The sequence below is a fragment of the Gigantopelta aegis genome, chromosome 7 (genome assembly GCF_016097555.1).
Source record: "Gigantopelta aegis isolate Gae_Host chromosome 7, Gae_host_genome, whole genome shotgun sequence".
Classification (NCBI taxonomy): domain Eukaryota; kingdom Metazoa; phylum Mollusca; class Gastropoda; order Neomphalida; family Peltospiridae; genus Gigantopelta; species Gigantopelta aegis.
Window position 1 is genome coordinate 44,976,491 of NC_054705.1, and position 15,909 is coordinate 44,992,399.

The 15,909-nt window shown below is 41.5% G+C and overlaps 1 protein-coding gene across 1 annotated transcript in view; it reads right to left on the reverse strand.

The window, feature by feature from the left end:
- Window positions 1-2,189: 2,189 nt before the first annotated feature.
- The window catches only part of LOC121377400 (PAS domain-containing serine/threonine-protein kinase-like), a 72,518-nt gene continuing 58,798 nt past the window's right edge, over window positions 2,190-15,909 (reverse strand). Inside the window, exons 15-20 of the mRNA XM_041505381.1 lie at window positions 14,815-14,940; window positions 8,617-8,751; window positions 7,351-7,550; window positions 5,961-6,094; window positions 4,880-5,020; window positions 2,190-3,768 (exon numbers count right to left, since the gene is read on the reverse strand). Of these exons, the coding sequence (XP_041361315.1) occupies window positions 3,608-3,768; window positions 4,880-5,020; window positions 5,961-6,094; window positions 7,351-7,550; window positions 8,617-8,751; window positions 14,815-14,940 (897 nt within the window). The 3' untranslated portion in view covers window positions 2,190-3,607. The remainder of the gene's footprint in view (window positions 3,769-4,879; window positions 5,021-5,960; window positions 6,095-7,350; window positions 7,551-8,616; window positions 8,752-14,814; window positions 14,941-15,909) is intronic.

Sequence of the window (15,909 nt, forward strand, 5' to 3'; positions counted from 1 at the left end):
TACTTTTTTTTTAAATCGGTGTATAGTGTAAAACATTTTTTAAATTGGTGTATAGCATACTTTTTTTTTTTAATCGGTGTTTAGCGTAAAAAACCCACAAAAAAACGGTGTATAGCATACTCTTTGTTTTTAATCACTCACATGATATTCAACATAGTCGTTCTGATGTTATTAAGACTCGGGTTTAAAAGATGAAAACACCAACAACATTAACACACACATGCAGCATAGTCGTTCTGATGTTATTAAGACTCGGGTTTAAAAGATGAAAACACATCATTAACACACACATGCAGCATAGTCGTTCTGATGTTATTAAGACTCGGGTTTAAAAGATGAAAACACATCATTAACACACACATGCAGCATAGTCGTTCTGATGTTATTAAGACTGGTTTAAAAGATGAAAACACAACAACATTAACACACACATGCACACTTTGCTTACATATATGCCGAGCACTTAAATTTGTAATTTTATATTTCGCTACTGTGTTTTTATTTTGTTCATAATTGTTCTTTGTTAGTCATAGTCGGAGGAAGACGCCAGCAATAGATGAGTGAGGGGAGGGGGGGGGGAAGGACTAACTCTGGGTGAGCAGAACATTTCGCCAAATCATCTATTTCAACTTCAAAAATGACAAAACCCCAGTTATTTTGTAATAAATAACAATTATTTCATGAAATTTATTAGTCAAATTAAAATAAAATTCGCCAATTGTTTTTGAAATTCGCATTTGGCGCGAGTGCCAGAGTTAGCCCTGGTCAGGGGCAGCTGTGTATCATCGGCTTTTAGCCTCTCACTCCACTCTCGGGCGTCGACCTGTATGTTGGCTATTTCAGTCAGTTATTTATAGGTTAAAATGTCCATTCTTTCACATCATAAAATGTGAAATAAAACCATATTTCATTTAGCATCTTGTTATTTCTTTCTTTAGAACCCTTGGATGAAATTAATGTTTGTTTAACCCTTATACATCCAACTGGGACCTACATGCCACGTAATAACTTTATTTACAAAATGTAAAATTTATAAACATTTTCCGGAAGGAAGTAAGTTAATGTTTTATTTAATGATGCACTCGGCACATTTTATTTATGGACATATGGTTAAGCACAACACAGATATTGAAAGACGAAAACCTGCAGTCGCCATTTCATGGGTTACTCTTTTTGATTAGCAGCAAGGGATCTTTTATATGCACCATCCCACAGACAACATAGTACATACCATGGCCTTTGATGTACCAGTCGTGGTGCACTGGCTGGAGCGAGCAATAGCCCAATGGGTCCACTGACGGGGATCGATCCCAAACAGACTGCACATCGAGTGAGCGCTTTACCACTGGGCTACATCTCGCCCTTGTTCTTTAGAAAAACATTTCACTTCATAATGGACATAACCATGCAGAGGTGGGCGTTTTTTAAAAACATTTCACTTCATAATGGACATAACCATGCAGAGGTGGGCGTTTTTTAAAAACATTTCACTTCATAATGGACATAACCATGCAGAGGTGGGCGTTTTTTAAAAACATTTCACTTCATAATGGACATAACCATGCAGAGGTGGGCGTTTTTTAAAAACATTTCACTTCATAATGGACATAACCATGCAGAGGTGGGTGTTTTTTTTACAAACATTTCACTTCATAATGGACATAACCATGCAGAGGTAGGCGTTTTTTTACAAACATTTCACTTCATAATGGACATAACCATGCAGAGGTGGGCATTTTTTAAAAGCATTTCACTTCATAATGGACATAACCATGCAGAGGTGGGCGTTTTTTAAAAGAAATGTTGCATTTGCAGACATTCAATGGAAAATAATACCCACAAATCTTGAAACTGTGTGGTTATCTCCTAAATGACAAACAAATTTGTTTAATGACACCACTAGAGCATATTAATTTATTCATCTTTGGATGTCAAACATTTGGTAATTTTGATTGTCTTAGAGGAAATCTGCTACATTTTTCCATTACTAGCAAGGGATCTTTTATATGCACTATCCCAGACAGGACAGCACATACCACGGCCTTTGATACACCAGTCATGGTGCACTGGCTTCAACGATTTAATAGTCCAATGGGCCCACCGATGGGCATCGATCCCATGCTGACCTCACATCACTTCTAAATGACAAATGCAAAACCACAAAAATTATCAGAAAACCAAGGTATATGTTAATATTTATCATTTATTTGTCCTGCAATGTTCATCATGCATAGCACTGGTCATTTTAGCATTCTCGTACATGCAATGCAGAATGCATATTCTAGTATATTATAGTACACAATAAATACATGAAACCTACATCAAACCTAGATAAAACCTAAATTTGTATGCACAGGAAATAGGAAATGCAACAGTTCAGTGTACCAGACTTCAATTCATACCCATCATCCTGTTCACAATATGGAACTAATCTACTTGTAACCTCCATATAACGTCCACCTGTCTATAGAGACCACCTTGACTAGAGACTACTTTGCCACACATCTTCTTAGTTCTGACCACCCCGGACATCACTAATATAATACGACAATTAAAATGCTCTTGTGCTGTTATTCTGATCACAGCTGTGTTTATGTTATGAAGTATGGCTTTTAAAATCGGGTTACTTGGACAGTCGAGGCAGATTAAGGCAGACAGTAAGTAGAAATGGTCGAGGCAGACAGTAAGTAGAAATTGTTGATGCACAGTAAGTAGAAATAGTTGAGGGAGACAGTAAGTAATAATGGGTGAGGCAGATAGTAAGTAGAAATGGTTGATGCAGACAGTAAGAAGAAATAGTTGATGCAGACAGTAAGTAGAAATGGTCGAGGCAGACGGTAAGTATAAATGGGTGAGGCAGACGGTAAGTAGAAATGGTCGAGGCAGACGGTAAGTAGAAATGGTTGAGGCAGACAGTAAGTAGAAATGGCTGATGCAGATAGTAAGTGGAAATGGTCGAGGAAGACAGTAAGTGGAAATGGTCAAGACAGTAAGTAGAAATGGGTGAGGCAGACAGTAAGTAGAAACAGTTGGGGCAGACGGTAAGTACAAATGGTCAAGGCAGACATTAAGTAGACTGGAGAAACAGCTGAGGCAGACGGGAAATGGTTGAGGCAGACAGGGTTGATGAAGACAGTAAGTAGAAATGGCCAAGGCAGACAGTAAGTAGAAATGGCCAAGGCAGACAGTAAGTAGAAATGGTTGATGCAGACAGTAAGTAGAAATAGTTCAGGCAGACAGTAAGTAGAAATGGTTGAGGCAGATATGAGATACAGCCGAGGCAGGTCATATAGCAAGTCCTATCTTGTTCAGCTGGACCCGGCACAGCTTGAGAAAATACATTTTGAACCGAGACGACTGGCTGAAAGGTGCTTACTCTCTTCTGTGTGCTCGTTTCTGCCATACAGTGAAGTACAGTCAAACATCTCTAACACGATGTTCAAAGGAATGAACCTAATAGCATAATGTAAGCAAAACCGTTGTTAATAAAAATCATGCCATGGGAGCTTTTCTAGACCTTGAAATGGCCTGGTGCGACGAGATAACCGAGTTGAGATTCAGACATCCAACTGTATATAAATATTTTCAAATGGTGAACGCGGATTATTCAGTAGTAATCGGAAGAGTCGTCCAAAGACAAGACGTTCTTAAACTTCTGTAAGTTGACCATGTCAATCGGAGAATCGTCCGTTTTTGACGAGGTGAAAGAGTCGACAGGAGTGTGTGAGGTGTCTTTTCGGTTGTCCGAAGCCGTGTTGCCGTGGAATTCTGAAACAGAAAAAACCCCTCGTCTCTGCTATTATGTCTTACTATAAAGGAAATGTCAAGCAGTAAGTGTATTACAATGGGTATCGCACCCTTCCACACCAAATACAAACGGCTGTTCTACAAGTGATCATCTACACTGGACAAATCCTCACCTCCAGGCCATTCTAAAATAACAAAGCATTGTTACATGCTATAATTAGGCCATTGTCACATGTCAGTCAGGCCATTGTTACATGTCAGTCAGGCCATTGCTACATGTCAGTTGGGCCATTGTTACATATCACTGTTAAGCCACTGTTAGATATCTCTATTAGGTCATTGTTATATATCAGTTAGGCCATTGTTACATGTCACAATTAGGCCATTGTTACATATCAGTTAGGCCATTGCTACGTGTCACAGTTAGGCCATTGTTAGATATTAGTTTGGCCACTGTTCGATATCAGTAAGGCCATTGATAGATATCACAGTTAGGTCACTGTTACATATCACAGGTCATTGTTTTATATTAGTGAGGCCATTGTTATATATACAATCACAGTTAGGCAAATATTATATACCACCATTTTCACAAGTTACACACCACGGTTATGCAACTGTTACAAACCAGTTATGTCAATATTACACACCACTGGTGGGCAATTGTTACACCCCACAATGTGGCTATTTGTGACAAAGAAAGAAATGTTTTATTTAACGACGTACTCAAAACATTTTTTATTTACGGTTATATGGCGTCAGACATATGGTTAAGGACCACACAGATTTTGAGAGGAAACCCGCTGTCGCCACTACATGGGCTACTCTTCCGATTAGCAGCAAGGGATTTTTTATTTGCGCTTCCCACAGGCAGGATAGCACAAACCATGGCCTTTGTTGAACCAGTTATGGATCACTGGTCGGTGCAAGTGGTTTACACCTACCCATTGAGCCTTGCGGAGCACTCACTCAGGGTTTGGAGTCGGTATCTGGATTAAAAATCCCATGCCTCGACTGGGATCCGAACCCAGTACCTACCAGCCTGTAGACCGATCGCCTACCACGACGCCGGTCATTTGTGACAAATAATAACAGGCATAAATGACATACATTTAGGCTAACCGTTACCTACCACAGTTAGGCAGTACTTGTGACCACTTGTAGAGCGAGATGTGAATGGGCTGATTGACCCACGCGTTGCGTTCAGCATCGCGCACTGTGGCTCGACACACCGGGTCGGGGTGGAGTAACCAGGAAATCAGAAACATCAACGCTAAAAAAAACAAAAAAACTTAACTCAAGACAAAACATGCAGTTTGAAAAATAAAAAGAGTTAAAATAGGAATTTCAGACAATTAAAAGTCTTGGTTATCATAAAGTGGTCTGCTGTTGCTCATAGATGCATAGATGTTGTTCATCTCAAAGCAAGGAAAGATCAAATAAAGTTTATTAAATTTAAAAAAAAAGAGGTTTTAAACTGTTCACATGATCTGCAGACTTTAAACAGTGGATTAGTGTTAACTAAATATGATACTAAATTAAACGGTAGATTTAGTGTTAACTAAATATAAGCCTAAATTAAACGGTAGATTTAGTTTAAATAAAACCAAATATGAGTCTAAATTAAACAGTGGATTTACTGTTAACTAAATATGAGCCTAAATTAAATGGAGGATTTAGTGTTAACTAAATATGATATTAAATTAAACGGTGGATTTAGTGTTGACCAAATATAAGCCTAAATTAAATGGTGGATTTAGTGTTAACTAAATATGATATTAAATTAAACCGTGGATTTAGTGTTGACCAAATATAAGCCTAAATTAAATGGTGGATTTAGTGTTAACTAAATATGATATTAAATTAAACGGTGGATTTAGTGTTGACCAAATATAAGCCTAAATTAAATGGTGGATTTAGTGCTAACTAAATATGATATTAAATTAAACGGTGGATTTAGTGTTGACCAAATATGAGCCTAAATTAAATTAAACAGTGGATTTGGTGTTGACCAAATATGATACTAAATTAAACGGTGGATTTAGTGTTAAGTGAAACGAATTAATTACTTTAAATAGTGGATTCTGTGTTAGTAAACTCACATCTGGACACTTTAAACTTTAAACAGTAGACTCTGTGTTAACTAAAAGTAAACTCACATATGAACACTTTTAAATGGTGGATTCTGTGTTAACTAAAAGTAAACAACTCACATCTGGACACTTTAAACGGTGGATTCAGCGTGCCCTGTATCGTCTCCTCGATATCAAAGAACGGGTTCTCACCAAACACCAGGGTATATAGCGTCACACCCATTGACCACACCTCCAGTTCCGGCCCTTTGTACCTGTAAACAAGGGAGATAAATCAATATACAGCGTCACACCCATTGACCATGCCTCCCGTTCTGGCCCTTTGTACCGGTAACCACCAAGGGAGATAAATCAATATACAGAGTCACACCCATTGATCACGCCTCCCGTTCCGGCCCTTTGTACCTGTAAACAAGGGAGATAAATCAATATACAGCATCACACCCATTGACCACACCTCTCCCGTTCCGGCCCTTTGTACCTGTAAACAAGGGAGATAAATCAATATACAGCGTCACACCCATTGACCATGCCTCCCGTTCTGGCCCTTTGTACCTGTAACCACCAAGGGAGATAAATCAATATACAGAGTCACACCCATTGATCACGCCTCCCGTTCTGGCCCTTTGTACCTGTAAACAAGGGAGATAAATCAATATACAGCGTCACACCCATTGACCACACCTCTCCCGTTCCGGCCCTTTGTACCTGTAAACAAGGGAGATAAATCAATATACAGCGTCACACCCATTGACCACACCTCCAGTTCGGGCCATTTGTACCTGTAACCAAGGGAGATAAATCAATATACAGCATCACACCCATTGACCACACCTCCAGTTCCTGCCATTTTTACCTGTAACCAAGGGAGATAAATCAACATACAGCGTCACACCCATTGACCACACCTCCAGTTCCTGCCATTTTTACCTGTAACCAAGGGAGATAAATCAATATACAGCGTCACACCCATTGACCACACCTCCAGCTCCAGTGGAAACCGCCATCATTGAGACATAAATTGCTGTAGGCAGAGAGCCTCACCAACTGCATATTTGTGCCATCGGTAAAGCTCCTCGACAATGGCAAAATGTATACACCTACAGTCCGTCCCACATGTAACGCCCTTTTCAATACTGTGCAATTTGCTACAAGTTATCTATGTCTGAGCCGATTAACTTGTAAATTGCACACACAAATAGTATATTTTTGTTATTTCCAAAACCTGTTTGTTTTTCTTCTTATGTCAAACCAATCTGAAATTATTTACAAAAAACATGTTTAGTGTACATTATCTGCCAATATTTAACATTTGCACATTTTAAATAAGTCTACATACAGCAAAATAACATTTCAGTCATGTTTATTTGCTGAAAATGTCACTTTAAAAAACAAATTGCCATAGGCAGGCTTAAAATTGTAGTTGGTGAGCTATTTTGTGGGAGACAAATTCTTAAGTTCGAGTCCTGATTAGATTTCTTTAGTCTAGACATAAACGAAGCCAACGTACTTGTTTCCCAGGAGCACCTCCGGGCTGCAGTACTCAATGGTCCCACAGAACGTAGCAAACAGCTTGCCCGGTTTCAGGTAGGTGGCAGCACCGAAGTCAATCAGCTTGATGTTGAACTTCTCCGACACGATGATGTTTTCATCCTTGATGTCGCGGTGCACGATGTTTTTAGAGTGGAGATACACTACCGCCGACACCATCTAGTGGTAGTGGAGGAGACGAGGAAGAAAATCAGAAATCAGGAGTCAATTTCATAAAGCATCGTAAATTTACGTCTGCGACTGGCAGTTATACCAGTGGTTAGTTTACATGTTTGGCATCAATTTCAGAGAAAATTACATCATTATGAAAGATGGAGCATTTAAAGGATAAAAGAAAATGAAATATGGGTATTTCAAACAGATTTTCTTCAAGCAGTCAGGTGCATTAGTAATTTTTTAAAATGTAACTACAGTTTCATCAAATAGTGAGGCATGAGTGGGTAGATAAAATGTGGGCGAAGGGGGATTATCATGAAATACTCAGGGGTTTTTTCAGGGGTGGAGGTTTTTAAGAAGTGTCTACTAAACCTGTTTGAACATGTAACCAAACAGAGCATTGTGAATTAACAGATCACAGTTAGGCTTTGGAGGCATAGGGTGATGGGGGAGATCTAAACGTATACTGAGTCTTAGTATAGAAATGGACAGATGAAGAGTGGGGGAGATTTTAAAAACAGGTAGACACAGGGGGAGATTTCAGCAAGTACTGGGTATCGGTTGAGGGGGTGGACAGATGGATAGGGAAGGGAAATTTTTAAGTGAATGGTTACCAACCTGCCTGAACATGAAGCTGCATAGATGTTCATCAAGTAGCGCCCCTTGGTCAGGTATGAGGGTGGGTAGAGAGATGGGGAGAGATTTCAGAGAGTACAGGGTTGAGGGGGTGCACCGATGGATATAAGGGGTGGGTGGGTGAGCTTTTAAATGAATGAAGCTACACAGAGCTTTGTCAAGCAGTGGTCCTCAGTCAGGTAGGGAGGGTAGGTAGAGAGATGGGGGAGATTTCAGTGAGTACTGGGTCTGGGTTCTGGGGGTGGACAGATGGATGGGCAGGGGATTAAGGGGTTACCAACCTGTCTGAACATGAAGCTACACAGAGCTTCATCAAGTAGTCCTCAGTCGGGTAGGGAGGGTAGATAGAGAGATGGGGGAGATTTCAGTGAGTACTGGGTCTGGTTTCAGGGAGTGGACAGATGGATGGGCAGGGGATTGAGAGGTTACCAACCTGTCTGAACATGTAGCTACACAGAGCTTCGTCAAGCAGTGGTCCTCGGTCGATAAACTCAAACAGATCCATCCCACTCCCGTGTTTTTCCATCACCATCTGTATGAAGTCGGTGTTCTGATACACGTCGAGAACCTGCCGAGAAAAAACAATGTCCGTTTAACACAGAGCTCAGTACAATTTAGCCAGCAGGTCTGGCCTGCAGGAAATAGAGCAGCAGAGACGATGGGAAGGTCTAGGGTGGTGTGTGAGAAATTAGGACCTCTGCGGGCATCATGGAATTAACATATGACACAATCACAAGCTAAATAGCAGATGAGATAATAGATCACAATTCTGTCTCCGGAAAATAACCCAAGATCAGGGTTTGACAAATCCTCTAGGCCTCGGTTCCGGAGAGTGCATTTTTGCTCTGCGCTAGTGGAAATTACCAACTGTATCACTATAATACATAGGGCACTAGCCGAAGCTTCTGTGAGGGCTAGTGGAAATTATCAACTGTGTCACTATAATATGTAGGGCACTAGCCGAAGCTTCTGTGAGGGCTAGTGGAAATTATCAACTGTATCACTATAATACATAGGGCACTAGCCGAAGTTTCTGTGAGGGCTAGTGGAAATTATCAACTGTCACTATAATACATAGGGCACTAGCCGAAGTTTCTGTGAGGGCTAGTGGAAATTATCAACTGTATTACTGTAATACATAGGACACTAGCCGAAGCTTCTGTGAGGGCTAGTGGAAATTATCAACTGTATCACTATAATACATAGGACACTAGCCGAAGCTTCTGTGAGGGCTAGTGGAAATTATCAACTGTCACTATAATACATAGGGCACTAGCCGAAGCTTCTGTGAGGGCGAGTGGAAATTATCAACTGTCACTATAATACATAGGGCACTAGCCGAAGCTTCTGTGAGGGCTAGTGGAAATTATCAACTGTGTCACTATAATACATAGGGCACTAGCCGAACCTTCTGTGAGGGCTAGTGGAAATTATCAACTGTATTACTGTAATACATAGGGCACTAGCCGAAGCTTCTGTGAGGGCTAGTGGAAATTATCAACTGTATCACTATAATACATAGGGCACTAGCCGAAGCTTCTGTGAGGGCGAGTGGAAATTATCAACTGTATCACTATAATACATAGGGCACTAGCCGAAGCTTCTGTGAGGGCTAGTGGAAATTATCAACTGTATCACTATAATACATAGGGCACTAGCCGAAGCTTCTGTGAGGGCTAGTGGAAATTATCAACTGTATCACTATAATACATAGGGCACTAGCCGAAGCTTCTGTGAGGGCTAGTGGAAATTATCAACTGTATCACTATAATACATAGGGCACTAGCCGAAGCTTCTGTGAGGGCTAGTGGAAATTATCAACTGTATCACTAGTAATACATAGGGCACTAGCCGAAGCTTCTGTGAGGGCTAGTGGAAATTATCACTACTGTATTCTGTGACAACTGTATTACTAATACATAGGGCACTAGCTGAAGCTTCTGTGAGGGCGAGTGGAAATTATCAACTGTATAACTGTAATACATAGGACACTAGCCGAAGCTTCTGTGAGGGCTAGTGGAAATTATCAACTGTATCACTATAATACATAGGGCACTAGCCGAAGCTTCTGTGAGGGCTAGTGGAAATTATCAACTGTATCACTATAATACATAGGGCACTAGCCGAAGCTTCTGTGAGGGCTAGTGGAAATTATCAACTGTATCACTATAATACATAGGGCACTAGCCGAAGCTTCTGTGAGGGCTAGTGGAAATTATCAACTGTCACTATAATACATAGGGCACTAGCCGAAGCTTCTGTGAGGGCGAGTGGAAATTATCAACTGTATTACTGTAATACATAGGACACTAGCCGAAGCTTCTGTGAGGGCTAGTGGAAATTATCAACTGTATCACTATAATACATAGGGCACTAGCTGAAGCTTCTGTGAGGGCTAGTGGAAATTATCAACTGTATCACTATAATACATAGGGCACTAGCCGAAGCTTCTGTGAGGGCGAGTGGAAATTATCAACTGTGTCACTATAATACGTAGGGCACTAGCCAAAGCTTCTGTGAAGACTATTGGAAATTATCAACTGTGTCACTATAATACATAGGGCACTAGCCGAAGCTTCTGTGAGGGCTAGTGGAAATTATCAACTGTATTACTATAATACATAGGGCTTCTGTGAGGGCGAGTGGAAATTATCAACTGTGTCACTATAATACATAGGGCACTAGCCGAAGCTTCTGTGAGGGCTAGTGGAAATTATCAACTGTGTCAATATAATACATAGGGCACTAGCCGAAGCTTCTGTAAGGACTAGTGACTTTCTCAGACATTTGTCGAACACTGCCAAGATTGTTTAGGACGCACAGCTACCTCTAGCACTCGCTAATTTTTGCAAATATTTAAAAACAATTGGCAAATTTTATTTTAATTTGGCAAAAATAATTTCATGTAATAACTGATATTTTGTTAAGAAATAACAGGGTTTTTACAATTTTTGAAGTTGAAAGGATGATTTGGCGAAATGTTCTGCTCACCCAGAGTTAGTCCTGGGGAGAGGTTCAGCAGGTCAATTTTAATTTTACCTGCTAGGTAAAAAAAACATGGAAAATATTTTGCATTCGAAGATCGCTATTTTGAGCCCTGAATACGTTGTGGTGAACTTTGCAACCTGCTTGCTTATCAACCCCACTTTCCTTACAAAATCCAGTTTGAGCCCTGAATACGTTGTGGTGAACTTTGCAACCTGCTTGCTTATCAACCCCACTTTCCTTACAAAATCCAGGTAAATTAACAACCTCAGTTGCCTAAGCAAACCCCATTTGTGCTTCAATGTTGAAGAAGAAAAATACCCATCATTCACTCTAACAGTGTTTAGATGACCGAGGGCGAGATAACGTTTGGATGACTGAGGGCAAGAAAATGTTTTGATGACTGAGGGCAAGATAATGTTTGGATGACTGAGGGCGAGAAACAGTCCGACTTACTCTGACAATGTTTGGATGACTGAGGGCGAGAAACAGTCCGACTTACTCTGACAATGTTTGGATGACTGAGGGTGAGAAACAGTCCGACTTACTCTGACAATGTTTGGATGACTGAGGGCGAGAAACAGTCCGACTTACTCTGACTGAGGGCGAGAAACAGTCCGACTTACTCTGACAATGTTTGGATGACTGAGGGCGAGAAACAGTCCGACTTACTCTGATAATGTTTGGATGACTGAGGGCGAGAAACAGTCTGACAATGTTTGGATGACTGAGGGCGAGAAACAGTCTGACTTACTCTGACAATGTTTGGATGACTGAGGGCGAGGACTTACTCTGACAATGTTTGGATGACTGAAGGTGAGGACTTACTCTCACAATGTTTGGATGACTGAGGGCGAGAAACAGTCCGACTTACTCTGACAATGTCTGGATGACTGAGGGCGAGGACTTACTCTCACAATGTTTGGATGACTGAGGCGAGGACTTACTCTGACAATGTTTGGATGACTGAGTGCGAGAAACAGTCCGACTTACTCTGACAATGTTTGGATGACTGAGGGCGAGGACTTACTCTGACAATGTTTGGATGACTGAGGGCGAGGACTTACTCTGACTTACTCTGACAATGTTTGGATGACTGAGGGCGAGACTTACTCTGACAATGTCCTGACTTACTCTGACAATGTTTGGATGACTGAGGGCGAGAAACAGTCCGACTTACTCTGACAATGTTTGGATGACTGAGGGCGAGAAACAGTCCGACTTACTCTGACAATGTTTGGATGACTGAGGGTGAGGACTTACTCTCACAATGTTTGGATGACTGAGGGCGAGAAACAGTCCGACTTACTCTGACAATGTTTGGATGACTGAAGGCGAGGACTTACTCTCACAATGTTTGGATGACTGAGTGCGAGAAACAGTCCGACTTACTCTGACAATGTTTGGATGACTGAGGGTGAGGACTTACTCTGACAATGTTTGGATGACTGAGTGCGAGAAACAGTCCGACTTACTCTGACAATGTTTGGATGACTGAGTGCGAGAAACAGTCTGACTTACTCTGACAATGTTTGGATGACTGAGGGCGAGAAACAGTCCGACTTACTCTGACAATGTTTGGATGACTGAGGGCGAGAAACAGTCCGACTTACTCTGACAATGTTTGGATGACTGAGGGCGAGCAAGAGTCCGACTTACTCTGACAATGTTTAGATGACTGAGTGCGAGAAACAGTCCGACTTACTCTGACAATGTTTGGATGACTGAGGGCGAGGACTTACTCTGACAATGTTTGGATGACTGAGGGCGAGGACTTACTCTGACAATGTTTGGATGACTGAAGGTGAGGACTTACTCTCACAATGTTTGGATGACTGAGTGCGAGAAACAGTCCGACTTACTCTGACAATGTTTGGATGACTGAGGGCGAGAAACAGTCCGACTTACTCTGACAATGTTTGGATGACTGAGGGTGAGGACTTACTCTCACAATGTTTGGATGACTGAGGGCGAGAAACAGTCCGACTTACTCTGACAATGTTTGGATGACTGAGTGCGAGAAACAGTCTGACTTACTCTGACAATGTTTGGATGACTGAGGGCGAGAAACAGTCAGACTTACTCTGACAATGTTTGGATGACTGAGGGCGAGAAACAGTCAGACTTACTCTGACAATGTTTGGATGACTGAGGGCGAGCAAGAGTCCGACTTACTCTGACAATGTTTAGATGACTGAGGGTGAGGACTTACTCTGACAATGTTTGGATGACTGAGGGTGAGAAACAGTCCGACTTACTCTGACAATGTTTGGATGACTGAGGGCGAGGACTTACTCTGACAATGTTTAGATGACTGAGGGTGAGGACTTACTCTGACAATGTTTGGATGACTGAAGGCGAGGACTTACTCTGACAATGTTTGGATGACTGAGGGCGAGGACTTACTCTGACAATGTTTGGATGACTGAGGGTGAGGACTTACTCTGACAATGTTTGGATGACTGAGGGCGAGAAACAGTCCGACTTACTCTGACAATGTTTGGATGACTGAGTGCGAGAAACAGTCTGACTTACTCTGACAATGTTTGGATGACTGAGGGCGAGAAACAGTCCGACTTACTCTGACAATGTTTGGATGACTGAGGGCGAGAAACAGTCAGACTTACTCTGACAATGTTTGGATGACTGAGGTGAGGACTTACTCTCACAATGTTTGGATGACTGAGGGCGAGGACTTACTCTGACAATGTTTGGATGACTGAGGGCGAGGACTTACTCTGACAATGTTTGGATGACTGAGTGCGAGAAACAGTCCGACTTACTCTGACAATGTTTGGATGACTGAGGGCGAGGACTTACTCTGACAATGTTTGGATGACTGAGGGCGAGGACTTACTCTGACAATGTTTGGATGACTGAAGGTGAGGACTTACTCTCACAATGTTTGGATGACTGAGTGCGAGAAACAGTCCGACTTACTCTGACAATGTTTGGATGACTGAGGGTGAGAAACAGTCCGACTTACTCTGACAATGTTTGGATGACTGAGGGCGAGAAACAGTCCGACTTACTCTGACAATGTTTGGATGACTGAGGGTGAGGACTTACTCTCACAATGTTTGGATGACTGAGGGCGAGAAACAGTCCGACTTACTCTGACAATGTTTGGATGACTGAGTGCGAGAAACAGTCTGACTTACTCTGACAATGTTTGGATGACTGAGGGCGAGAAACAGTCCGACTTACTCTGACAATGTTTGGATGACTGAGGGCGAGAAACAGTCAGACTTACTCTGACAATGTTTGGATGACTGAGGGCGAGCTTCCGACTCTGACAATGTTTGGATGACTGAGGGCGAGCAAGAGTCAATGTTTGGATGACTGAGGGCGAGCAAGAGTCCAACTTACTCTGACAATGTTTAGATGACTGAGGGTGAGGACTTACTCTGACAATGTTTGGATGACTGAGGGTGAGAAACAGTCCGACTTACTCTGACAATGTTTGGATGACTGAGGGCGAGGACTTACTCTGACAATGTTTAGATGACTGAGGGTGAGGACTTACTCTGACAATGTTTGGATGACTGAAGGCGAGGACTTACTCTGACAATGTTTGGATGACTGAGGGCGAGGACTTACTCTGACAATGTTTGGATGACTGAGGGTGAGAAACAGTCCGACTTACTCTGACAATGTTTGGATGACTGAGGGCGAGAAGCAGCCCGACTTCGAGTGGTATCTTGCCATACTCGTCGTGGTCCACCCAGCACAGCGACAGAACCTTGGCACGACGGATGAACTTGACGACAACCTGAAACAAACGTTTACCTCAATAACATGTTGTCAAGTGTCTTAGCTCAGTACAAAATCTTTAATCAGAGGTAATTCACAGAACTGTGTTCATCTGCCTAAAGTAGGTCAAACTTGTAACAAAGAAGAAAAATGATTTTATCTTGTAAAGAAAATTGCAATACTTTTTAAATTTTGCAATTGGGACTAGGCATTAAAATGTTATGGTAGTGTTGACAGTCAAAATACATGACTATTTTTATACAACTGCTTTAGAAAAAGAAAGAAAGAAATGTTTAACAACGCACTCAACACATTTTATTTACGGTTATATAGCGTTGGACATATAGTAAAGGACCACACAGGAAACCCGCTTTTCGATTAGCAGCAAGGGATCTTTTATATGAACCATCCCACGGCCTTTGAAATACCAGTCGTGGTGCACTGGCTGGAACGAGAAATAGCCCAATTGGCCCACCGAACGGGATCGATCCCAGACCGACTGCGCATCGAGCGAGTACTTTACCACTGGGATATGACCTGCCCCAATATAACTACATTAGAGCCTTTTGGACAACCAGGTACACTGGTTCACACCAACTGTTGGTTTACAGGACATATATCAATCAATGGAAGTAGAATGAAAGAGGCATGTCAGACTAATTTTTCATGCTGAATACAATGACGATAATCTTATGCCGAACATTTCAATTTCGTAATTGTCGAATTAGCTTAATTTATGCAAATTTAGACAATATTTTCAAACATTTGGCCATGACTTAATTTAAATCATTGCTGATGCAACAAATTAAGTTTTCTTTTTGGGGGAAAACAAACCCAGACTGGAATTGAGGGTAGCATGTGTAAAAATGCTTCCCTGAAATTCAAGATGGTCGACAATTACACTTCCGTCCCCAAATTTAAACCAAATTGGAAATGACTGTAGCATACGAAAAAGAAAACAGGGTACCCGAAATTTCTACTGTTCCAG